Source organism: Dermacentor variabilis, chromosome 2 (genome assembly GCF_050947875.1).
Source record: "Dermacentor variabilis isolate Ectoservices chromosome 2, ASM5094787v1, whole genome shotgun sequence".
NCBI lineage: Eukaryota > Metazoa > Arthropoda > Arachnida > Ixodida > Ixodidae > Dermacentor > Dermacentor variabilis.
Genome location: NC_134569.1, coordinates 117,905,453 through 117,931,755, shown reverse-complemented (window position 1 = coordinate 117,931,755; position 26,303 = coordinate 117,905,453). Strand labels below are relative to the sequence as shown.

The window sequence follows — 26,303 nt, the reverse complement described above, 5'->3', positions numbered from 1 at the left end:
AAGTTTTCATTGGCATCTGGACTGGATGACATTAACGCGAAACTATTGAAAACTATCGGTCATATTGCTTCGGCTTATTTGGTTTTATTATTTTCGCAATCTCTTTCAACAGGTATCATTCCAGATGACTGGAAAGTGGGAAAGTTGTTCCCATCTTCAAATCCGGTAACAAAAACTCACCTCTGAACTACCGACCAATTTCCTTGACCAGCGTACCTTGCAAACTCACGGAATACGTCATTTACTCTTACATCATGAATCTCCTTCACTATCATAACTTCTTTCACCATTCTCAGCATGCGTTTCGTTGGGGTTTCTCTTGCGAAACCTAGGTTGCCATCTTTGTTCATGACCTTCATGCTAACCTTGATGTTAACGTACAAACCGACTCCTTATTTCTTGACTTCGCGAAAGCCTTTGATAAAGTACCCCACAAACGCCTAATTTAAAAATTATTATTTTTAAACTTGCACCCGAATGTACTAATCTGGATAAAAGAATGCTTAGCTAACCGTTCACAAGTAGTGTTTACAAATAACAAATTATCCAGCCCACTTCCAGAATTATCGGGGGTGCCTCAAGGCTATGTCCTCGGTCCTCTTCTCTTCCTATTATACAATAACGACCTACCTTTGCATGTATCTTCTAATAACGGCATATTTGCTGACGACTGTGTTATTTAGCGAACCGTTACTAGCCCATTTGACCATATGATTCTACAAGACCTCGACCACATAGTACAGTGGTGTGATGACTGCCTAATGTCCCTAAACATTACTAAATGCAAGCTCATTTCCTTTACTCATCGTCCAATTCCCCTTCACTTCACTTATAACATAGCTAACGTCCCCGTTGAATCAGTAGGCACTTATCAATACCTTTAAGTTACCTTATCTAAGAATATGTCTTGGAACACGCACATTGCTAAAGTCCCGTCATCAGCTAAGAGAACTTTGGGTTTCTTAAAACATCATTTACGTAACACTTCCAGACACGTAAAACTACTAGCTTACAAATCGCTAGTGAGGGCTAAGTTTGAGTACAATCCGTACTCAAACTCTCCCATCTGGAACCCACCCGAAGTAGGTGTCACTGATACGCTAGAATCCGTTCAAAATTGTGCTGCTGAATTCCTTCCTGCTTCGTATTCATATTAAATCAGTGCTTCATCCCTCAAAGTGGAGTGTAACTCATCACCTTTGTCTTGTCGTTGACGAATTGCAACCCTCTCTCTATTTCACAAGTTCTTTCACTGGCCACTTAATAGCGCTCCTTATATTATCCCTGCAGTTCACATATCTCATCGCACTGGTCATGCGTTACAAGTTTCTCACCCACGTGCCCGCACTAAAACATTTTCTGCTTCATTTTTTTGCCAGCGCAGCAAAAGACTGGAACGGCCTTTCTCGCAACATCGCCCCCATCACCTGCCCATCAAGTTTCATGCATAGCATATCAAATGTAATATCGCACTGCTCGTTGTGTCAACAATATTCTGCGTAAGAAAAAACCCACCCCTAATGTAATACCCCCTCGGGGGTCTTTAAGGAAATAAAAATGAAAATGAAATGAAATAATGAAGGAAATGACAAAAAAATGTACACGTTGCGTAGTACGAACAGCACATTGTTACTTCGCAGTGCATGTTGCGTACATGCGCAGCGATGAAAAGCCACATGAAATTCTGTCATGAGAAAGGAGTTTCGCCACAGAAAAACAATTTCAGTTCCGGCTTCGACGACGTCTCGGGAGTAAATTCGTTGTTATGGCAGAAATTTAACAAATGCGGTAGCGTTCTGTTTACCATTTGTTGTGGTCGATGTGAATTTCCCAGGTCATATTTTCACTAATATAGACTCCCAGTATTTAAAATGCGCTTACTGTTTCTACCTTTGAGTTGTGCAACATAATGTCTGAGGTAATGTTAATCTTCTTGTTTTCGCATGGTATATGACAGCTTTCGTTTTACTAACGTTTATTTTGAATTTGTTAAGTTGCGTTCCTGTATCTAATTCCACAAGCGTTCTGTTCACTCTAATATTTAGCTCATCCGTACTTCCGCAAAGAATAACAGTGTCACATCATCAGCATAAATGACCAATTTCACCATCGGATCGACGTTAACAACGTCATTCAAATATAAGGTAAACAGTAATGGGCCCAGCATACTCCCTTGAGGCACGCCGGCAGAAATGGGCAATATATTATGAGAGTAGCCATTTAAATACACGTACTGCTTGCGCTCACTAAGGTAGGACGTCCGAGGCGATAGAACCGTTCCGCAGAATCCGTACATTTCAAGTTTCCTTAGCAGGATGGAGTGATTTAAATAATCTAAAGCATTTGTAAAATCCACGTATATTCCAAGGGCTACTTGTTCATATTCGAGAGACTGCAGGATAAATTCTTTTTGTTCTAGCAGTGTCATTTCCGTTGATCGATATTTCCGGAAGCCATACTGCGTGCTGTGAATAATATTGCATTGTTCGCTAAAAGTTGTTGTTCTGGTAAGAACCATCTTTTTCAAATCCTATTGAGAAAATTGGTAGCATGGACACGGGTCTAAAATTTGCGAAGTCAATCTTACTTCCTTTTTTGTGCAATACACTCACTTTGGCGAGTTGCATTTGCTCCGGAAATGTTCCTTGCGATAAGTAAAGGTTATGTATGTGAGCTAGGCACTCTCCTATGTCTCCTATCACAAACTTCACTGGTTTCATTGCAATGCCGTCTGCGTCACCACATTTGCTATTATTTAACCCCATGAAAATCGACATGACCTCTGATACTGATATTGGCGTTAAGAACATTGACTTTTCCTTTCTTATATAAAGAATATTAGAATCAACGAAATTACTAGTTATCTCTGTAAACTAGCTGTTGAATGCGTTAGCTAAATCAGTGACTGAGTTTCTTATCTTGAGTCTTAATTTTTATTAATGGGCTTGGGCCTGTAGATCTGTTGAGAAGTCCATTCAGTTTCCTCCATAATTCATTCGACTTATTCATCGAGTAGAAAAACTGTTTACAGAAATATTGATCACGTGCACTGCGGATTTCCGCCGTCAGTTTATTTCTAAAGACTTTAAGAGCTTTAAGCATCTCAGGGTCTCGAGTTTTTTCGAACTTTTTATATAGCCTATCCTTATAAATTTTTTTCAGCAATTCAGGTATAATCCATGGCTTCCTAATGTTCCTTCGTTCCTGTGCATGTTTATAAGGGAAGCACTCATTGTATATACACAAAAAAAGCCGTTCAAAACAAAGCATAAGCCCTTTCGGCACTTGTTACCTTAAGAACATTGCTCCAGCCATGATTACCAACTTTCTCTTGGAAATCGTTAAAATTTTTATTCGACATATCTTGAAATAACTTTGGTATCTTTTTTGTATTAGGAAATTTGCTTTTCGGAACGCACATAAGAACGCCACGGTGGTCACTGATATCAGTATTTATTACGCCTGCTTCAGAATAGGCTTGTGCATGTTGGTTATATGTAGATCAAGTAGTGATTCAGTTTGCAGTGCAACACGTGTAGGATCGCACATCACGTTTAAGAGGGCAGAAGAATTCAAAAGATTTTCGAATTCTTTTTTTTTTTGTGGGGTTATCTGCAAGGATGTTAATACTGAAATCACCACATAAAGTGACATCGTCTTTGTTTTCACTTATGAAAGACAAGAAAAGGTCAAGAAAAGCGAACAAAAATTTCAAATTTCACTTTGGGCGGCGATGTATGACCGCCACAACCTTGTTTTCGATAAGAAGGGACAGAACTTCATAATCAGCGCTGATGACAGAAAATTCAGACATTACGCTGAAAGCGCGGTTTTACTATCAATGGTACGCCACCACCGCGACTATGGGTGCAATTTAAACAAATGTGTCATATAAAGGAAGCTTGAGTATACTGCTATGTTCACCATAGCAGGTTTCAGTCACCATGACCACATCAAAAGCAAAACCTAGTTACGTAAAAAGCAACTCAAGATCAGCTGTCTTAGATAGCGCAGACCGAGCATTTGAATGAAACGCACTGAAAGAGTGCAACGTCTGAGATCCACAAACATCCAAACAATCACGTGGCATTACACAACAAGAAGCATTTACGGCCAAAATATGCATCGTCCGTTCGTAGATAAAGCCCTCCAGAAAGGCCGATATCAGTTTGATTTATTCTCCTATTTTATTATTCAACGCAGAGGGCTACAAAATGGAGAAGCGCTTCTTGGGACATGTGAACTTGTTCACGCGCAGAACTATAACAAACAGCAGCGCCGCCAAGGATGTGTCGGGTGGAGCTGTCCATAAGTCTTCTCACTTCAGCCAAGGAACGCGTTTCCAAACATGCAAATAACGACGTTTACTTGTTTTAACCACAGAAGTGGCGCGGGCCATGGTTGCTTTCCCCCTTCCGAATGACCGCGAGATGCAGACATCGAACTTGAGATTGGCCTTATCATTAAACAGGAAAAAAATGGCGAGAGCACAGAAAGTCCCTACCGATTCATGATAAGGTAAAGCCCCTTGTGGGGCATACACTGCCGCTGCGGGAGCAGTCGCGACGCAACTAACCCCCCGCCGAACGCGCATAGGGCTGCTCGCATAATGTTTACGACTATATGGCATCACCGTCCCTTCTCGCCCTCCCCCCCCCCCCGCATGTTTTCTTTCTTTTTCTTTCTTGCTTCCTGCCTTGGTGCCTAACTGCCACGTGCACTCGCGTCTCGTTTTCGCTCGTTCTCTTCGCGGGCGAAGAAAGAAAGGGTGAACGAGAAGGAAGGAAGCCACCTCAAGTTCACGAGGTCGATCTCGCTGACAAGGTGAAGGAACGGTCGCAAGGTCGTCTTCGAACTTTGGTCCTTCTTGTTTTGTGCTAGGCCCGTCTCTGTGCTTTCCACGAGGGAGGATGATGATGCGCTGTGAAGCGTGCATAGGTGAGTCGTCTAGACCTGTCGATGGCGACTTGCGTTGTTGGTTCTTCCTCTCCAGTGCTTTCTTCTTTCGTTCTCTCGCTCTCGGGCTGTAGCGTAGCCTGCGCTTCAGCACGCGGACAACCGGCGCGCTCTTTCCCCCCCAGAAGCGAGCTTCGTCCGGCGGCAGTGGCTGAAGCTGGCAAGGGACGTAAACTAGGGCATCCAGCCCCTCTCCGTATAAAAACTGCTGCGCCGGCCGGCGAGAAAGTGAAAGAAATATCAGTGGGGTAACCGGGAAGAGAGCAAATCGCATCCTCTGCAGCTTCTTCGCACAGCGCAAGCCTCGACTTCGGCACGCCTGGCACATCCGACGGGCCCGAACCGACCTTCTTCGGAGTCGACACCTGTGCGGAACCTTCCTGCCTGCCTGCCTGCCCTTTGGCACCTGGAGGCGGCGTTTTCCGTCGTGGAGATAATAGGCCCTCGTCGCTCTTTCGCCGAAGCGAAATCGTCATGATTGTTCAGGTGAGTGCAGCAGATGATTCAACCCTTTCGTCCGAGATACCGGAGAATCGAATGGTGGGCGTGTGGTGGGGAGAGTTCGCACGTTCGATCCTTTTGCACTGATATATTTCGGAGTTAATAATCACAGCACCTATTCTTAAAACGCACTTCTTCAGTAGGGCTACTGGATGTAGGTTGTATATGACTGATATAATGTAGCGGTTCTATTTCAATGCTACTCCTCTCCCGCATCATCTGGGGTCCGGGCAGTGCATAATCACCACGGTTCTCTGGCTGTGAACTGCGGGCTATAAACAAGAATAAGAACCAAACCAAATGTGCCCTTGAAGGAAAGTAGTCGGAATTATTGTTGACGTAATTGCGGTTGGTTTGACCACTTAGGTTCGTCATTGCGGAGGACGACGAGTGAAGACTATCGAGTTTTACGTAGTCGCTTACGCATGAGCACTGCGTTTGAGCTATACAAGTACGGCGTGAGTTGCTGCATGTTGACTCTGGTGTGGTCACAAGATCTGACATTGTGCCATATAAATTATTGTAAATAGAGAGGCGAACGGTAATCCAATAAATGTGAACCGCCCAATCTTCCAGGGTTTGTGCGTTAAAATGGAAGCAATCAACCTGGTGCGAAAAGAATAAAATAGGTGAGCAATTTTATAGACAGCAGCACGAGAAGCAGACTATACATAAGATATACTTTAAGGAATTGGCAGGCTAATGCTACCTTTCAAATAATTTCTAGTCTTCACCCACATGTTAAGAAAATGTTTAAACGCATGCTAACCGGAAACGTGTTTGCCAAGCACAGCCTTTCTTTCTTTCTTTTTCTTCTTTTTTGCCAGTACAATTTGGGAAAGCACTTACCGCGGTGTGCAGGATTCACAAGAATGGACATGTCAGCATGCAGTGAAGGTTGGAAAGGCAAATAAAGATTGCTTATTGTTGTTGATAACTTTTTTAGCATGCGACCGACGCAATATGCGGCAGCGGGTTCACCACTCTGCTCTTGTTGGGAAGTGATGGTTATATTTACCACAATTCAGTTCACTACAATACCTCTACTAGAGACATCTTATTACTGTGATACTAAGTTAATCAAACACAAGCTGTACTCCCCAATTTTATAACCTTGTCAAGTCGTCTTATTGTCTCACATTCCCAATTGTCGCTTTCTTTTCAGGAGGGAGGAGGAGAGGAGATGTTTAGCTATTGCAATACACCGCCAGTTCCATTCAGTGTCACGACGAACCGAGATCCCCTTGCCGCCATCCACTCATACCTGATTTGTAATACATACTCATGAATGCGCATCACTGATAAGCATGTCCTTAACGGCATTTGAAGTTTCCATGACAGCCCCCGCGTTTAGGTCACACGTTTGGCACTAGCACCACAATACATGAGCTACAGGAGTAAAATGCTTTCATTTTGCATGGCAGGACAAGAAACTGCACTGAGGACCTCATTAAATACTGCTTCTTAAACGCTTTAATGAAACATGTTTTATACATGTGTAGTGTCTGGTAGATTTTCAATGATTTAAAACGAAACAGTTAAAAAAGCAGGCAACTGTGTTAGTGACGTCTAGCGTGAAGTTGGGCTTTCTTTTGCTGTTCTCATATCTTATACTTTTTTCTTTGCCACAGAAAACTTAACGATGCAAAATGCCAAAGTATTTGTCGCATGCGAATGGCTTAGGTCCTTCTGCTGCTTTACTGTTGACTCCTCTGCACAGCTCCGAGTTGCGGGAAACTGTTTCTTAAAGCTTTGTCGTTTGCTAAATAAGAAGCAATTTTGTAGATTCTCGTGAACAAAGTCCCTGCAGAAAGGACTAGTCACATTGCTTCCAATCTTCCGGCTAAAATGATAATTCCGATTGGGGTTACCAGCTGTCAAACGTATTAAACACGTGACAAGCATGCCACTGTTTCTGGCACATGGTAAAAATTGAAAAATTTTTAATCCACTCAATAAATTTTGTCAAGGTCCACATCATTGCACGGGCCAAGGTTGAACGATTTACGCCACTCACATGAGTAGGACTGAATTGACAATTTTTTCTTAGTTTGTTCTTTTATGTATGATAACTGACCTTTCTTGTTGGCTTTGTATGTAATATGTAACTAGGGCTGTTGCCCTTCGAATACGCATCGGAAATTCACCACATAGAATTAGGTAGTTAAACCGAGAAAAATGCTCATGTAGAAGTGCCATGAGGTCGGTGCTCCCACAGCTTCCGCGGTATAGGAACAAACATTACCGGCCTAAAATTCAGGCTCTTCCGCATTAGTTTCCTCCAATTGAAGAGACGTCCTTCAATGCCAAAGTCAAGAGCGACGCAGCCACATAACAAAAACAATCTTCGCGAGCTGTTTTTTTTTTTTGCTCGAGTTCTCGGAGGACACAGCCACGCGGCCTTCCCGGTTAGGCGGCCAATGGACCCAGCTTCACAATTTGTCCACCGCCGGTCCACGTCTCCATCTACGTAGACCTGGCCTTCTACAGAAAGCCGACCATTACCGAAACGGAGGAAAGCAGAAGAATGGAAATGAAGTTCCTCCGGCCTTTTTCGACGATTCTTGGCGTTTCCTTCGGCGAAAAAGCGCGGCAGCTATTTTGTTCCTGTTTCTGGTGTATCTGCCGTCCGCTATTGAACCACGTCGTGCGGGAAGGCAAAACCGCGCTTTGCTTCCCTCGAGTCTCGCACCACGCTTCCTGGACTCCTCCGGTTGCGAAGACGCGCGCCCCGCTAGCGATGCCTGTTCGGCGATGGAAGTGTCAGGGGAACGTGCCGGTGATAATAACGATCCACGGCGCGCTCGCACGGGATCGGCGTTGGCGCCTCTTCCTCCTCAATGCTGCACGCCGCGCTGGGAAACTGCTGGTGCCTCCGCCGCCGGCTGTGCGCTAGTTCACCCTTCGGCGCCGCCAAACAGTTCCACGTGCCCGGTCTTCTTTTTTTTTTCGCACGAAGCGGGAGCCTCGCATCACGTTTCACTTTATTATCTTTTTCTATCCAAGGAAGCGCGTTAATGCCAGAAGGCTGGGTAACGGCTGCTTCTAGCGCCCTTCGTGCACGATGCATCGAAGGGCATTTACGGTCTTAATGTGTTCGATTCCGGAAAGAAGGAACTGAGACGCGAGAGAAATACAGCATCTGAACGCATTGGTTCCTCAGCAGCTAAAACGAACGTGACCATGTGTTAGTAGTGGTTTTAATATCGGTGAAGTGAAACATTAGAACACCAGGTAATGGTGAACCTGAACCATCCACAGTGTTAGTTTCACAATTTTTTGGGACGGTTCTTGAGGAACACTGGCAGAGATGAGGCTGTGGCATGTTAATCTGCTCGTTGTGTGGTAGCATTCCGTAACCAACTCCCTTATTTAATTAGCGTTGGCAGCCTGTTTACAAATATATAGTATGTGTCTCGTTCAGCGTCATCACAACCATCTTTGGCTGTTGTTTAGGCAGAGAACAGAAATATATTGTTAGGCATGTATTGTTTTCCTTTTGGTGGCCGGCCGTCTTTCGTCAGATTGTCACTGTTATTAAGTATCACTCGCCACAAGATGCGCCAACTGAATGTATTCGAAAATTCTTGAATGTTGTCGCTGATTCTGTAGCGAAAGGGGCTTGTCTAATCAGATTGGGCATGCGACCGGATGCTGCTGCACATCCTCGAAGCATGTCCGAGAGGAGCCCTCCAAAAAAGTACAGATTGCGAAACCTTTTGTCATAGTTCCAGTTGTCCTACATAGCGACACTTTCGTATGTGTCCAGCCAGCTCTCTGGTATCCCAAACGATGATTCGGGGAAAGCCAGTGGCTCCCAGTTTGTTTGCACACGATCGCTAAAGGTGAAACTGGACTTGTCATCGTCGTAGCTATTGACTTGGCCAGAGTTTGTCTTTTCTGGAAGGGCTTCGTACTGCGGCTTCAAGACCTGCTACCTGAGGCTAGCTTGCGGTTCCAAGGCGACGTTGGCGTTGCTTCAAGGCTTAGACTTTGTTCAAGTTTGGGAGAGAGTGCCAGGTACACAACAAAGAAGCACTTCCAGCCGATATCGCGCTGTAGGGACAGTGAAAAAGTAAACAGTGCCAAAACTGCGAGTCGTGAATCGAACGCTCTATTGGGAGAACTCGTTCCACGAACAAACAGTAACGCTCAAAGCACAACGACAGCAGCGAACACAATCGTCGGTCATCGTAAAATCTGAACTCACGGGCCAAGTCTGTCCGCTATTTATGCATGTATCAGGTACATTCGGGAATGATTGTTCGTGCCCAGTTACATTTAAGAATGTGCAAGAGCACGCGCGCCAGTCGCTCTACATGATTAGACAGCACCCTTTTGCCAGCAAACCCACGACAACATGCAAGAATTCGCAGATTGAGCCGCCCATCCTTAGCCGGACTATACCTAATAACAGTAATAATCTGGCGACGAACAATCACTGACAGAAAATCAACCTGATATATTCGTGAGAGTACTTCAGTGCTCATTAAGGGTGCATAGCGGGGTCGCCGAGGCAGTATCCGAAAAATTCAGAATGATCCTTTCTGGAAACGGGTCGGCCATGAAATGAGCCTGAAATACACATTCTGCGAAACGCTTATTTTGTATTAGCGGCTTTCAAGGGTGGCACTGCGGAAATGCGCAAAGTGTATGAAACTTGTCACGATTCTCTAACTACTTAGTTATAGCAGTTTGTCCTATATACGTTTCCAACCAGCAGGTGAGAGCTGTGCTGTGCAGTCGTCGCTAAAAGGGAACATTCACACCACTTCATCGGTTAGGCATAGCGTTAAACTATGAGACTAAACAATAAGATTGCATGATTTCTGAAAGGCAATTACACCACTTAGTTAACGCGAAGCACGCAGAACAGGTTTAATTTTGAATACCAGGATTTTTGCAGAAGTTGCGACTGGAATGTTCAGTAACTGTTTTCGTGAGAGGAGTTTGGACGTAGTCTATTGATCATCATATTTGAGGTCTCAGTATAAGTGCTAACTATTGTTTATTTCAGAGAATAGAAAAAGCTATCCTCAGCATCTGGTGAAATGTCAGCCTCAAAAAAGGTAAAGGATAGCTTTGTGCGCTTTCTTTTTCTGCTACTGCTTTAAGTGTAATTACATGACTAATAAACACAAAGAAATTATTCGGAAGCTCGCTTTACGAGTGTTTCTTTTGAATTAGAAATCATCTAAGAATATTTCTATTGAGGCATTTTGTACGGCGCACCTCCATTTTTTTTTAAGGAATACGTCAATGACATTGTGGAACTTGTTTAAGAGCTTCGGGAATGACAAGTCAAGTACGTGTCCTGTTCTTATTGGGTGCTATCACCACGCAAGGTATGGCAACTCCCAAATCTTTATTGCCTCCTATTCGGCTTTCGCATTTCGCTGTTGTACTAGACGTCGCAAGTTGAAAATTCATAGTATTCTCAGGATAAAGTTTCTCTTTAGAACTCAAATACTAGGCACCTTATAACTTAAGTATTCCGACAAGCGTTCTTCGTCGGAGATCCCATTGATTTCTACTCTGGGAGCCTCATTTCCGTATAACTGAATTTCAGGTTGGTCGCAAAAAAATGTTATTTCTCTCAAATGTTATTTCATCACAAGTCGTGCACTAAAAAAATCATCGTTTAGGCGAAATTGTGCGCGTAGATTTAAAAAGGCTCCGTATGGGCGAGATTACTATTTCGTCAACACCTAATAAGATTTTAACGCCTGAGCTTTCGACGCCATATTACTGCCTTTTTTGTTCTTGTTTTTCGGAAAAGAATTTTCGGATGATCACTGAAAGGGTTGGCTGAAACTAGCTGAAATTGTTTGTTGAATATAGCCTTGCAGCTGGCAAATCTGCAATGGCGAATCGAACACCGTAACACTTTCTCTTGGGAAGTGGAATCATTTACCTGAAATATAGACACCACTTACCGCTAAAAACGTTCTTTGCTTCACTGCTACGCAGTCTCATTCGCACCAGACCTAGCGAATCGTAATCGCCAGACATGAGTGGCTGTTATAACTCGTGGAAATGGACATCGGCTCGGGAACCTCGTCTGACTGCCCACTATCTCTCCATGAAAAAATTGTTGCTGCTTCCACGATCCATTCATTATTTTACTTTTTACTTGCCTTAACGATTACAAATCCTCGTGGCATCTCGTACGCCAGAACCAGTCTCGTCGTCTTTGCCTGTATTTTGCGGCCGAGCCGGCAAAGTGTCCCGGCAGGTTTCTTTAGGTGTCGTTCGTCCAGCTGAAGGATCGGGCGCCTTCGAAACGAGACGTAATGCATACGGCATGAATAAACATGAGTTTATCAGCGGACCTTCACCCGGTCGTTCAACCGCGGCTCATCTCAGCTGTTGCGCTCTTCGCAGTAAGCCTCGTTCCTGATGGAGGGTGCCGCCGTTGAGAAAGTAATCTAGCGTATTCAGCCGTGAATACGCAAGTAGCCTCGCGGTATCGGCGTCACAAAGGGCGGTGACACAAAAGTGCGTTCCCGGGTTCACGGTTATCGGTTGCGAGGCTCGCTACCGGAACAGGTGCGTGAACCGGTCGAGTGGCGCCCGTGAATTTTGCCTGGGAAATCGCGTTCAGGTTCACTGACTGCGGTCGCCTCGGTCGTCCGACAATCGGGATGTGCGATTGCGACGGTCTTATGTATCGCGTGGGTCTCGTGATGTGTGTTTTCATGAAGCAGGTAGATTACTTCATATATAGCCCCACTTTGCAGGAATCACTTATTCTCTATGTTTTTTTTTGGCAGTGGGCTTGACGCTGCGTAAATTTACACTCTCTCTTAACTACGCTTCAGAATGATGAGCAAGACGAAATTGACAAAAAACTTCTGGAACGCCCCAGGATAAATAATCTCTGCCAGCGAAAATACTTTTCTGAAAAGAAACGCATTTAACTTGGCTTAAAGTAGTAATTAAATGAACGTTAGCCATTATTTTGCATAGCGCGAACTATTTTTGTTTCGATGACGTTGCGATAGGGTATTTTGATTGATTGTTTTTAGCACATTGGCCTCTGAAAGCGGGATGTCTCGTCAGATTCTTTCAAAAGGACTACGTAAACTAGATCGCCGGCCTACGGAAGCACTGACATTCCCGTTTCCTTAATGCTTTTCAATAATAGAACGTCCCGCTGGTAATCTCGACAGAGACATTTAACATACACCAACTCGTACTTAATACTGACATTTCGAATGAAATCTACTGCGGCTGCAACAAGGACCATCTTATTATTATTATTATTATTATTATTATTATTATTATTATTATTATTATTATTATTATTATTAAAGACGGAATAGCTCGGTGTACAAAAGTTAGTCGGGCTCCGATAATTTGGCAATAATGTCGGGATTCCACCTTTATATACGATGCTCGCAACACGGCGACTTTATTGATTTTGGGGGATGTAATGCCACTATCCTCCTATAGCGGGGCTAACATACCGTCGGAAAGAGAGCCATGGTAGAGTGTAGAAGCTCGACTGAACGTGGACGTAGAAAGAAACAGATACACAGCGACAGCGCTTCTCTGTGTATCCGTTTCGTTCTACGTTCTCGTTGAGTCGCGCTTGTACACTCTGTAATGGATTCTAATCAACTAGCCCGCCGACGTGTTTTAACCAAGGAAAGACAGACTATTGGGCAACGGAACAAAGTGAAAACCGCGTTAGCAGCTCTCGATGGAAGACGGTGAGCAGCGGATCCGTTTCTCGTTCGCCGCGTCTCGGATCGACTGGCCGCCACTGCCGCCTCTTCTGCACACACGTCTTCCGGCCTCGATAGGAGCCGATGGAGCAGCGATACCTGTTCCCACGCCGGACGCCCACTCTGCTTTTCACGATGGCCCTGCGCAACCAACGCTCCGTCAGAGATTGGTGGGCGCATGCCGGCGGGCTGTAGCGCCCCTGGCCCGGCTATTGCAGCAGAATTCGCCGGCTTAGCGGCACTTGTGAGCACTTGTCCAAGAGCGCAACGTAAAGTGTTAGTACCATGCTGCGATTGCGGAATAAGATTAATAGAACGGCTGCTGTTTGCGGAAGTGTGGCTCCCGAGAGAGCTTGCCTAGTGCCGGCAATATATATCTCACTGAAAGGCCTTAATTTAGGGTTCCTGCATTTAGTGTTCATGCAATATCAAGCTTTCCTTAGAGCCTACGATTCCGTGCACATGGTCTTCCGGAGAGTGCTTTCGCCCTCTTGAAAAACACAGAAATTCGCACAAATACAGAAGCAGACACACGAAGCGCGTACAGTATACGCACACACCCGCCCATGAAAGACCAAATGTAGCATGATGTAGCCGGCATGCAGGGCGACAGAAGCAGTGTAATTCTGAGCAAATTAAAGAAACCCGAAGAGAGAGAGAGAGAGAGAGAGAGAGAGAGAGAGAGAGAGGGAGGGAGGGAGGGAGGGAGGGAGGGAGGGAGGGAGGGAGAAGAAACCTTTATTGAATGATAAAATACATTATTCTTATGGGGGAGCCCTAGTCGAGAGCTGCACTGGCCTCAGCCGCCCGTCCAACCTTGACAATAGGCGAAGAACCCGAGAACAATGTTTTTGTCAAACTAACAAACTGGGATATATCTTGACCGTCACCAGCCACGGAAGCTGTTGGGATTTTTTCGAGTGACTGTATCAAATCAGGAGTGACGTGTGGCGAAGACATGCGTAAGGTTTTCAGAAGGGTAGCGCCAAATGGTATATGCTATTAGGATGACACAGACATATTTACCAGAGAGAAGCTCGGACCTGTGAGATAGCAAACACAAGTAGCACTAGTTTAAATATGTCGCAAAGTCATTGGGATATATAACGCCAGTCAAGAAATGTCGCTTAAACTACAAATGTTCTAAGCTCGTTTCGTGCCACCCTACCGAACTGGAGAAGTTTGAAACGTTTATTCGGGGAATATAGAAAGGGCGGGTGGTCTGGTCTCGGGCGCGATGGAACGCTCCTGACTCGCTCTGCATTCAGGCAGTTTAATTTTCAATTTGAATATATCAGTTTACGTCCTTCAACTGCAGCGGGACCAACTGAAGAGAATAATCAATGTTGGCGTCACTTTGACTGACAGCTTCGTGCGGGGCGCCGCTACGACCGGAACAATTGGGCACCGATTGTTGACCGTTGCGTCACAATGTGTGTAGGGCAAATTTCGTCATCGGCCTACATCTGGGGAAGTCAGGCCAAAGCGCTTGAGGTATTCACATTTTGGTATTACTTCAGCAAAAATGGGCGTGTCCTTTATGATGTTCAAAGACCCGCGCAAATGTTCCGACGGGACCTCACCATCAAGTCTGGTCACAGGATTACCGGACTTGTCCTCCGCACATGGCCATATTGTCTAGTAGAATACTTATCCTGAGTGCAGGTGTGCACCCGATGGCAATATATTTTTTTTTGGCCGCGCACGCTGCAAAGAGAACAAGCCATATCGTTCTCAAGTTCCAGTGGCGGAACTTTTGATGCTGTCACATTGCCATCTTATGCCAGCCCCTCTCTGCAAAGGTGTGTGGAAAACTGGACAAGGTCTAGTTAACCCCTCCCCCTTTTCTTCCTTCTCTCTCCTTCAAGGAAACAGGTTCAATTTTCTGGCTACGCTAATAGCTCGAGAAAAAAAATCGTGCTTCCCGCTGTGCTCGAGTTACACAATCATTTGTCTGTCCCTCAATGAGCATTTACAATAAGTGGACCAGCTTTATCCTTCTTCAGTTTTTTCGGAGCCAGTCTAGGGTAGCAAATTCGATTTGTAGAGTGGTTAACTTCTGCCTTTCCTTACCTAAATTTCTCTGTCTTTTTCCGAAGTCAGTCGTTTACGCTTTACAATGCCTATCGGCAAAATTTGAATTCGGCTCCACATTTCCGCTGTTTATCGAATTAATAAAGAACCTACTAACTAACGCAAAGCTCTTTGAAAAGCTAAACATTAATATTATGGTCATTAACGTACAGAAACTGCACAGCGGGTCATGAGGGACGACGTATTGAGGAGGTATTCCCATTAGTTCGCACACCTGGAATTTTTTTTGACGTGCACCCAAAGCGTGCCACACGAGCCTTTTCCCATTCCACTGCCATACGAATGTGGCCATTGCGTGTGGGAATCAAACTGTCGACCTCCTGCCTATGATCAGTATTCCCTAGCCAATGAGCCACAACGGTGGCTGAATCTAAGGATTCATTAGAGCTGAATGACTAATACTTGCGCTCTTTGAGGCGAACATGTGAGAAACAGGTAGCGATGGTGAGGGAACAAAGGTGCACTGCCTAGGAATTCGGGCAGACATTGTTCGTATTCATCAAAGAATGACTGCAACAAAGCGCGTAGGAGGTTGTACGCATCAAGCTTGAAGAGTTGTTTTATTATAAAAGCGAACATGCGGTGTTTTAATGGAGATAGTGGTTATATGAATAACTCACGGCCGGTCAAGTAGGCTTGTCAGCAGTTGTAGAAAAAAATGGTACATAAAAAAATAATTTTCCTCGGTCAAGTTCGAATTTACGGCTTCTCGGTATAGTGACTCGAGTGTTCTAATCACAGAAATAACGCAGATCCGTTAAGCTGTATAAATAGTAAGGAATTGTTATGCAGTTCGACACACGGTGCGGCGAGGTAGTGTGATCACACCTGACAAGTTCGACGTGGCTTGTTTACAAAGCTCTGAGGAGAAGACACATCCGACCCAAAAGATTTACTTTTATAAACGTTTAAATGTTTGGCATTCTACCTGTTTTCTCTCTAGACTTCGGTTTCCGTTCATATCATTTTTACATTGCCGCAGCGTGTAAACATCGAAGGCACTATGGGGAACGCTACTGATATGCGTACTCCGCTTCGACAAGTGCCTTATGCAATTCCTAGAGCACGTTGGACGACGGCGCGTGGGCCGGACGTACGGTGATTTCTCCACCGCGACGGTCAGTCTTTCCTCAGCAGTCCCGTACAACTGCCCAATCATTTCTTTATCACTATTTTCAAGCTGCCCTCTGTCCACTTGAGCAATACCATCAGAAATGATCGCGTCGTGCTCTTTTTCTCTACTTATTTATTAGTACAGCCGCTGAGGCACCATGTGCACACACAGACACCCCCCCCCCATATATATATATATATATATATATATATATATATATATATATATATATATATATATATATATATATATATATATATATATATATATATATATATATATATAGCCCCAGGATGCGTATGCGCAAGGCGCTTTGTACAATTTGTTAGTATCAACAAGCCCCGCGCACACGCAAGCTCACACTCTCCCTGTCTTTTCTCTCAGGAATCTTCAGGCATTGTAATTGTGGATTTCGCTGGACTTTCGATGGATATGTTGGTTGGTGGCCCATGAAGTCTGTCGGTTAGCAAGCCTCAGTGTATGACACAGCACGTGTGCTCACAAATTACGAACCTTGTTCAGTATGGATAAATGTGCGAACTCGGCCCTTGATAATCTTGCTTTTTTAAATTATCAGTGACCGAGAAGCTAGTTCTCTCGAGCTTTCGGCGCAGCGTCACTTCTTCTGTTTCACGCGTGTTGTCTAAGCCGCGATCATTGCCAAATGACGTTCCTTACGATTGCAACTTAAAGCGGAAATAATGTGACACGTTTTAGCCGCTAATTACGGCACGTGTATCGGGTGACATGAAACGTTCATTATGACGTGATACCGAAAATACTTTGTGGGTGTTTTTGTGGTTGCCGCTGGAAGTCGCAATGTTTCACCGAGAAAGAGCATGAGGAAGGGCAGGCGAAATTTTGACAGTTTTCCGTAGCACGTGCGTCATCTTTTAATGCACATGATGTGGGCGAAAAAGAAGGGGACGAAACGGCGCGTGGTTCGCTGAAGAAAGTGCGTTAGATTACAGTCTTTCCGAAGTCACGGGCATGCTGCGCTTATACATCGGCAGACTATTGCCAGGATTATTCTTATGCACATTTCCTTCTAATACAACCCTTATGTCACACGTAAGTGAATTTAGACAATATGTGCTGTAGTGTGTATCGTAGACGTGCCCTAATATATCGACAAGAAATTGCTTAGTTCTGTACGGTATATTGTTGAATGTGAAGGAACAACATGGGCCATGTAACGTAAAACTATTCCAATATGTTTTTATTCCAATCTCCTGTCGTCAAATTTGCGGTAACCGCCGACGCAAGCATCGGGCGGTCAGCCGCATAGTTGTCTGAACAGACCAATCAAACGCTCTCCTCGTTCATAGGAGGTCACTTTTGTTTGCTTGAAAAACGAATAACATTGCCTGCACTGAGCGGCTTGTCTCATCTAATTGGCTCACAAGGGGCGAGGAGCACGCTGAAGTGGAGAGGGATTCGATAGGGCCGAGCCACTGCACTGAAAGTGGATAACCGGATGAAGAGGGTGGTGCCGGCGTCTGCGATTTGTCTGCTTTCCCTTACTTAGCTTGCGGTGGCTCGTCGACAATCACGGCGGCATGCAACGGAAGCTTAAGAATGACGCTAAAACGGATCCTCAGCAAAGAAGAGTTGGCAGAACGCGGTCGTAAACGTGCCTAAAGTGCTCGAAAACGTTACACGGCCACGCAAAAAGTTTTATTACACGCAAATAAACCCATGCTCTCCGACAGGTGCGAGTAGCCAGTGCATGAGCGATCGGCGGCAGCCATCTTTTATTCCTTTCGGAACGGGGCAGCCTGCGGCTATTCAGAATGAAATTCAGTTTTGTTCAGCATATTAATGCATCCTTATCGCGTACACGTCACTTTGACGCGGTGAATTTTTGCGGTTTTGGTACGTCGCGTGAGAGGCGTCGCGTGAGAGGCAGCCCGAAAACTTTTGACCAACAGCCGAGGGCTAATGGTAAAGAGGCGTCGAATCAGAAATAATTATTTTTCTTTTGCTCGGTCAAATCATGCATAATCCGTGTGCACACGTTATATCAGATGGGGAGCTGTCACGGTTCTCGTGACGTCGCGTGACAGACAGGTGAAATGGGGGTGGTCCAAAAAAGGTTTTGACCAATCGCGGAGGGCTGGTTGCAGAATTGGAATAGAAAAGTTTGGAATAGTTTTACGTTGTAGCGCCCCATATGTAACTGGAAAAGTCATGGCTACAACAGCAAAATACGCCTAATTCCTTCACTTGTACAGGCCGAAAGCGTCTCTTATAGGGCGCGCCTCTGATAGTCATTACGGCGACTTGAACAGTAATAATAAAGGCGAGAAAATGTTGGATAAGCAGCAGCACACCCTGAGATAGAAAAAATATCTTAGTAAAGGCACAGAAGTCTACAAGAGCTAGTATGGTCTGGCCTGCTGTACAGCTCAGGAAACTGAGGATAGGGGACAAAAATAATGGCAAAGCTTATGATGAGCAAAAGACGAAGGGATACGTAGATAGAATAATATCGTAGTACAGTTAACTCTCAATAGCTTCGAGTGTAGTCCCGAACTTCGCCTCTAATCGAGCAGAGAAATTCAATGGTAAATGTGGCCGCGTACGTGTCACAGTGTAACGCGTGTTTTGATTTCTTCGGTGCAGGTAACTTGTCACGGTGCATCAATCTGCACAAACGTGACACGAATTGTTAAATGTTGTAAGGCAACATAACTGTCACTGCTGCTTCAGAAATCTGTACCCCTGGCAATAACCTTTTGCAGAAATGAGAATTATCGTATTTCATGAGATGTACCGGAAAACTGAAACGTTCGCGTGCCAGAAGTGCCCAGTGTAAATACGTCGTCATTAATAGAAATCAACGAAGTATTGACAAATAAAAAAAATACATATACCTTTGGCATTGGTTTAATTATGCCTTAACAGCACGATGATGACAGATAATGTAGTAAGAGAAATAGGTTTTTTTCACTGACATTTCTGTTTTCCTATGTTTTTAACATGTTGCTGAAATGGTTTATATATTGTTTGCATCATGCTTTTGGAAATGCGTAATTCTTTGTTGTAAGATAACGATATACTTAGAGAAAACAATTGTGCCTAACGGTATCATTTTGTGCTCGTCAAACCTGCTGTGCTCGAGCAGGAAGCAACTACCTATTGCGTCCATAACTTGGCCAGAAAATGCCGCATGTGTAGCGCCTCTTAAAAAGCTTTATTTGCCCATGTTGTTGCCTGGTGTTTCCTTGCTGCTTACAGATGTTGCTGGTCACCTTGTTGCTGTGCGCCCATGGGACGCGGGCACTGAGGCCATACGAGCCGCTGGACGAGGACTCTAATTCGGGCATCCCAGCAGTACACGCCGCTCCGGCCTTCGGCGACGGCGATACACCGCAAGACGATGTACCCACGCAGGAAGACGACATGATGGAAAATGTACGGCGTATGCGGTACATTTCTGTGCTTTGGCGTAAACCACAAAAGGCGTTGTTAGCTGCACACCGTGGCGGAGACTCTTTTCGTAGCCAGGCGATACTCTGAGCCCGTAGCTTAAGCGGCATCATTTCGAGCGGAGCGAAGCACCGGCATGCTTAATGAGCAATCTTTGTGGCTCGTTGATGATCCCCATTACCATGCCGTCTCATGTGAACTGCACAGTAACCGGAGCGAAGCAGAAAAAACTTACGATCGACGCAAATTTAACATGGGAAATACTGTGCACGTCACACAATTGTTATAGAGCTCCTCGCATATGAGTATCGCAACATGGTCACGCCATTTTTTTTCTGTTTCCTTTATTCGAGCTTGGAGACTTTAAACAGTCAGCGATCACTTGTATACATACATGTCACATCTATACCGGCAGGAAAACCGTACAGATATGTCTTCGTGCGCTGTTCCCAACTTTTGCATGCTGCACGAATCTTTTGAGCTCGAGAAACAGCGCAGCATCCCCAACGAGCTTGCAGGTGACAGCTCCGTTCGCAGACATCAGTTGCTTAGTTTTTTTAACGGCTTAAATTTTCGAGCTTCATCGGTTGCAGGGAAAGGCAACAATACTCAGCATGCAGTGATGACTATATGTTGCCACTCGCAGCATAGAGAAAAGAAACACCGGCCATACTCAAAGTTCATCGCCTCGATGCCTTCAGTAAATGGATGTATATGTTGCCTCTGCTAAAACTGCACCACACAGGGACTTTCTTTTTAGGTGGTCTGATGCAGCAAGGATAAGTTCTGCACCAATATGTCATTTCTTCGCAGCGTAAAAGGGTCTCTTTTGAAAGTTGAGAGACGCTCACGCCTGAATGCGAACACAGCTTTTGGAGTACATCTCTTCAAGCAAGTGCTAACTCACTTTGCTTATCCGCACATCCCAGGTAGTTGTTGCTGCTTACCTTCTCGTGTCACTCACGCGATTGAGAGCATTTACTTTTCATTGGTGGCTGTATATAAGACTACAATAATTAAAGAATATATATTTATTGTTCAAGCCATGAGATGAAGTTGTTCAGTTGAGCCTCAGCCCCTTGCTGATACAATTCAAGACAGCTGGCACGTCACTATTTCGTTCCGTGTATGCGTGCGCTTTAAGAATCATATGTACTAGTGAGCTAGCCTCGTGCTGCAAATTGTCTAACGCTGTGACCATCATGCCGCAATCTGACATGTTGCCTTGACGCAGGTGATGAAGACTTGACGCAACGCATGCGACTAGCGTAAATATAGAGAGCGAAGACATACAAATATACACATAAACAAAAATCATTTAATAGGCTTCTTATTGTTCGCTCTACACTTTGTACTAGCCCCGGAGAAAGTGCTTTGGATGTCTAATGTAAATGCGGGTCAGCGAAAGGTTTCAGTGAGGCTATGTCGGTCAAGTATTCAAGACCTTGCTCCCAGAGCAAAAAAAGTGAAGACATACTGGCTTACTCGCGGTACCAGTGAAAGACAGCGTGAAAAGCCGGATCTTTGTATCTTTGTATGATCTTTGTAGACCGTGCACCCATCACACTTTTTGACAGGGTGCCTTGAACCGTGGCGTCAAGGGCGACTTCGCGCCAACGAGATTGATCACCGTTTCAATTGTATACTTCCCTTGCAAGTCCCACGTTTTGCGCTACGCCGTTTCATTGATGCAAAGAAATATGGCCATCCTCAGGACATTTGCACTGGCGTGAAAATATCTGTACAGTGTAGGTCGTACTTTGTACGCGTGTGGACATTTTGTGCAAGCAAAGGGAAACTGGAATTCCCTTTGGGATGTTCAAACTGAAGAATTGCTGGGACCTAGCATTGAGCGGCACTCAATCTCCAGACAATGGAAGAGCAGAAGAAATGCTTCTTTTTTTGCGTGACACAAAGGCGATAACTTAACGCTAACGTGTGCAAGACGAGAATGAAATATTCATATTAGAAATGGCAGTCAGCGACTGCAGTGCACTTCATATTGTCATCTTCGCTGTATATTCTTTAGCGAATGTTCCCAGTAACGTCACAACCGAAATGTTATAAATGAAATTTGTGGCTGAATGTGGCATAAACGAGCAAAGGAGCGACGTGTAATTGTGTTCTTTGACACACAAGCCATCTAAATATCCTAAGTAATTCTGAAACAGGCCCTCTCAAAAATCTCCTAAAGAATCTTGCGTTTTTATTCATTTTTAATATATGTTAGCCTCCTCAGAAGCGTTGCGCTACGTGTGGAAAGGCTTCAGAGCCAATTAGATATTTCAGTTACGAATCGCTCCGTCTGTCGGCCAACACTGTACGTACAGTGCGCCATCTCCAAAATAATGACAGGAGACGAAATAAATGGGATTATAATTGCTGGGAAATGAAAATCACGAAAGAAGCAAGAGTAGCTCATCGCGAGACAAGTAATGCGTGCCGCTTAAATGCTTATGGGACAGCTCCTTGTTAATGTTATCAAGCGGCAACAGGCCCCAAGTGACAAAATCTAAACCCACTTCGCATTACGCGTGCCATTTTCTTACTTGGGTTCGGATCCACCCGTGGCAAGTTGATTTTTTCGTTCCCTTTTATTTCCCTATACTTTAGCAATTCTACATTCCAATTAAAGAAAAAAGCTTTCCTTGTTTATATTCCCTGTTGACTGCGTATAATTCTGACTAACGAAAATCGGGCCTGTCGGTTCCTCTTCTTCTCGTTCCTTACACAAGAAAGTCACATTAGATACTTCTAGTAGATATCTTTAACTAGATTATCTCACGACGCCCGCAATGCCTTACTGCGATTCGCAGCGCTACTTAGTCAAAATTTGAGCATCTTTAGAAAAGAGGCTCCGCTGTTTTAAACAATATAGTCGCTTGGTTAGAGACGCAAGCATGTACTTGAAATCAAGGCAAGACATGGCCACGAGTCATTCTGTAGACGCATCTTCTGTTACAATTGTTATCCTTGTTATGTCATTTATACTTTGATAGATTTTTGCGATTGCAGCTGTCATAAAGACACAATAATTATGTCGTGATGTTATTAGCTAGTTGTTGCTAGACTATAGAGAGCCAAGCAAGGCGAAGTGGTAACAAAAAGATGGATACTTGAAGTGATTTACACTGGCCAAACAAGGGTAGCCACAGAATGGAACCAACATTTCGACAACGGAATGTGTCTTCGACATGTTGACGAAAAGTCCGCCTGTCGAAAGCTTCTCTTGGTTCCCCGTTGAAGGCCATAGGGAGTACAGTTATGTTCACAATGCAGTGAAAAAAGCAGGCAATAAACGAGCTGCTCCCAATAATTTTAATACTTCTCCCGCAGGAAAAAACGCCTCTCACGCGGCAGCAGTCGTACCATTTCTCGTACCAGATCAGGGACGCGAAGGGCAACACGCAACATCATAGCGAGCAAAGCGACGTAAGGAACAACCGCCGGGGCTCCTACGGCTACAGGGACGCGAATGGTGTCTACCGGCACGTGACATACGTGGCCGACAGGAAAGGCTTCAGGGCGTGGATCAAAACCAACGAACCCGGCACCAGCAACCAGTCACCCGCTGACGTCCGCATCACTGCCGAGAAGCCACCTCCGAAGGTCGTCGACCAAGCCGGCACCCCTCCGGCCAAACCGAAAGTCGACGTAGATCCCGCAGAGGTGATCTCTGCTCGACCAGCGGTCTCAGCCGTCCCTGCGTTTACTCAGCCGGAAACGGTTCCCGACCACCCAGTCCACACGGCAGGTGTAGTGCCTGCACCTGCCGTATCTGCCGCACCAGCTTTCCAGGTATCGGCTGACGGGTACGAACTTTCCAGGCCCGTGGCTCCGATACCAGCCATCGACATAGCCACTGGAATCTACCCTACCTACGACTCGAAAAGGTTGTCTGGATCTGGTTATGTTCCCACGGACTACGGTACCCATAGTGCGCTTCCCGTTCAGGATGATCAGAGGGTTCCGGAGGTAGGCGTTGCCGACTTCGAGTACTACCCAGAGCCGCAGGGGGTTCAACATTACGCCGGCGCAGATGGAACGCAGGGCTACGCGTACGATCCGCAGTCCTCATATTCAAAGCAGGCTATCCCTAACGCTGTCCCTGTTTACAAGTCCATTCGCCGGTTTCCTACGCTGACCTCGTCTTCGGAGAAGGGGACCGACGAGTCGGACCAAATCGCCCAGAAGTATGGGATCCCTGTGGGCGTCACGTACGTTAACCCGCAGGACGTGCACCGCCCCTTCGAGCGACCACAGTCGTATGACATCGCCCCGACCGGCGTGGCGGCTAGGTACAAGAAGTACCTCGACTGGAACCGGCAGGGCAAGCTCCGCGACTGAGTGCCTGTCGAGCGTGGTCGCCGGCGACGTCGCTTGTAAATATTCATGCCCTGGTGCGTGGTCCTGTCTGCGGGTTGTTTCTCGATCGTTATACTTTGCATGCGTGGGATTTTTTTTTATGGCGCGCTTTGTGCTGGTACAACAAAGCTTGTCTGAGTCTGTGTGCCATTGTGTTGTGATTTGTCTCATCGGTAACAATCGGCGTGAAAAGTTTGCTCAAATGAGGCAGCGATGTTGTTTCAATAAACCTCACTTCATGTTGTGCCAAATGAACAACGTCTCTTCTTGATGGAGTGAAACGGTACATCGCCTTCGGGGCCACGAATTGAACGGAATACAAGGGGGGGAATTTAATATTTAAATTGCATCTATTATGAAACATAGCAAGTCTCAAGAAGATGAACACCGCTCCTGAAAAGGGAAATATTTCTTTTACTGAGCATTAATGGGAGAAGTGGGGGGGGGGGGAGGTGCTTTTCAGTAGGCAAACGAGAGCATCCCTAGTTACTCATTATGTGTCTTTGCGGTGGCCTTATTGAATACGGTCGTAGGCGCACTATGTGTAATCAGCAATTAATTTTTTGCGCAACGGAAACGCACTCGTTATAAACAATACAACAAACCTAACTTGCTAATATTACTGTGTTTTCCTTTAAATGCTTGTCATTTAATGACAATGGCAGTGCGTGATGTTCATATTATGTGTACCTGTCGGAGTGCGCGGAACGCATTATCCTGCTTGTTTTTTTTTTAATTGCTTGCCACAATGCTGAGACTAGTGTCGCCGCCATGCAGGTTGTGCGCGCTTTTCTGACAGAAGTTCTTCCTTGCAGTAATACGTGGTACACTTGAAGATATTAACTTGCTTTAGCAGTACGTATAAATGACTGGATCTTATCATTATAGGGTGACTTCAGCTGTTTCTTTGATTTCCATTTCAATAAGAACTTGAAACTTTGCTCTCTTTGGCGCCTATAAAATAATGGTTGAACGAATGAATGGAGGTAAATGTCGTATTCTGTAATAATTACTTTGGCAAAAATTTATTTCGGCTTAAAAATTAAATTTGAGAAATCTACATACGTATGTAAGCTAGGTCTACAAAAACTTCTGTATCACAAATGGTGGTTTCCTAAACGCTGACCACTGAAGAAGGGCTATTACCCCTAAGAGAAATTTTGTAATCGCGCGCTCTCTTCTATGCAGTTCACGAATGAACTGCGAGAACGCTACCAAGACAGTTCATCACTTCGACTTTTCACGGTAATTGCCTCACTTTCCTTGGATCATTAACGGAGCCAAACACTTCCCATCGATCAGTCTCGCCGCTTAATTTTGAAAAAGCCATTCTAAGCTGTTTGTGGAAAGAGGGAAGCTATCGGTAAACGTTGTTGATATACTGGCAGTTTCGTGACATTTATTCGTTTTAAAAAGGCACCTCTATTTTGTAATCTTGCTTACGAGCTGGATTTCAAAATATAAACAGAAACATCCGGTGGCTCCCGTGCGAAGCAGCCGCTTCCACAAAGGACTAATGTGGTGATAATGCAAGGTGAGAATATACATATAAGGTGGTGACCAAGCTAAAGTGTGTGTCTGTGTGAGGAGGGGGGGGTAGGCGGGGAGGGTGCGGGAGGTCAGGTTAAATTATAATGGGATAGTTCAGCTCGAGAATAAAGAGGCGTGCATTTTATATGGATCAATAAAATTTTGGATCCTACGGGCTCTTTGTCTTTTGCTGTGATGCCCCGCGCTTATGTGTTCATTTCGATGGGGGCGAAATGCGAAAACACCCGTGTGCTTAGATTTAGGTACACGTTAAAGAACCCCAGGTGGTCAAAATTTCCGGAGTCCCCCACTACGGCGTGCCTCATAATCAGAAAGTGATTTTGGCACGTAAAACCTCAAATATTATTATTATTATTACTTATGTGTTCATGCCAAGATTAGCCATTAAATGCAATGGATGATTAAAAACAAATGCTGCAAAATGAAAGGGGCTGTTACAAAGTAAGGTTTCAGATAAAGATGGCCAGATCATGAGCTTTCCCACCACCTTAATTCGGCAGTCAAAATGGTCGCGTCACAAAATATATGTTTTAGCTAAATTCACAGCATTTGTAAATGCA

General features: G+C 44.9%; 1 protein-coding gene across 1 annotated transcript; it reads left to right on the top strand.

Moving 5' to 3' along the window:
- The first annotated feature begins 5,430 nt into the window (after positions 1-5,430).
- On the top strand, positions 5,431-24,415 carry LOC142570425 (uncharacterized). Its single transcript, XM_075678810.1, has 3 exons — positions 5,431-5,442; positions 19,636-19,812; positions 23,164-24,415. Exons 1-3 carry the CDS (start codon positions 5,431-5,433, stop codon positions 24,172-24,174), a joined length of 1,200 nt encoding a protein of 399 aa, XP_075534925.1. The 3' UTR covers positions 24,175-24,415.
- Positions 24,416-26,303: the final 1,888 nt, after the last annotated feature.

Excerpts from the sequence above, each read along its gene's own strand:
- LOC142570425 (XM_075678810.1), top strand. Across the intron at positions 19,813-23,163 it reads AAGACGACATGATGGAAAAT|GAAAAAACGCCTCTCACGCG; the intron begins GTACGGCGTATG and ends CTTCTCCCGCAG.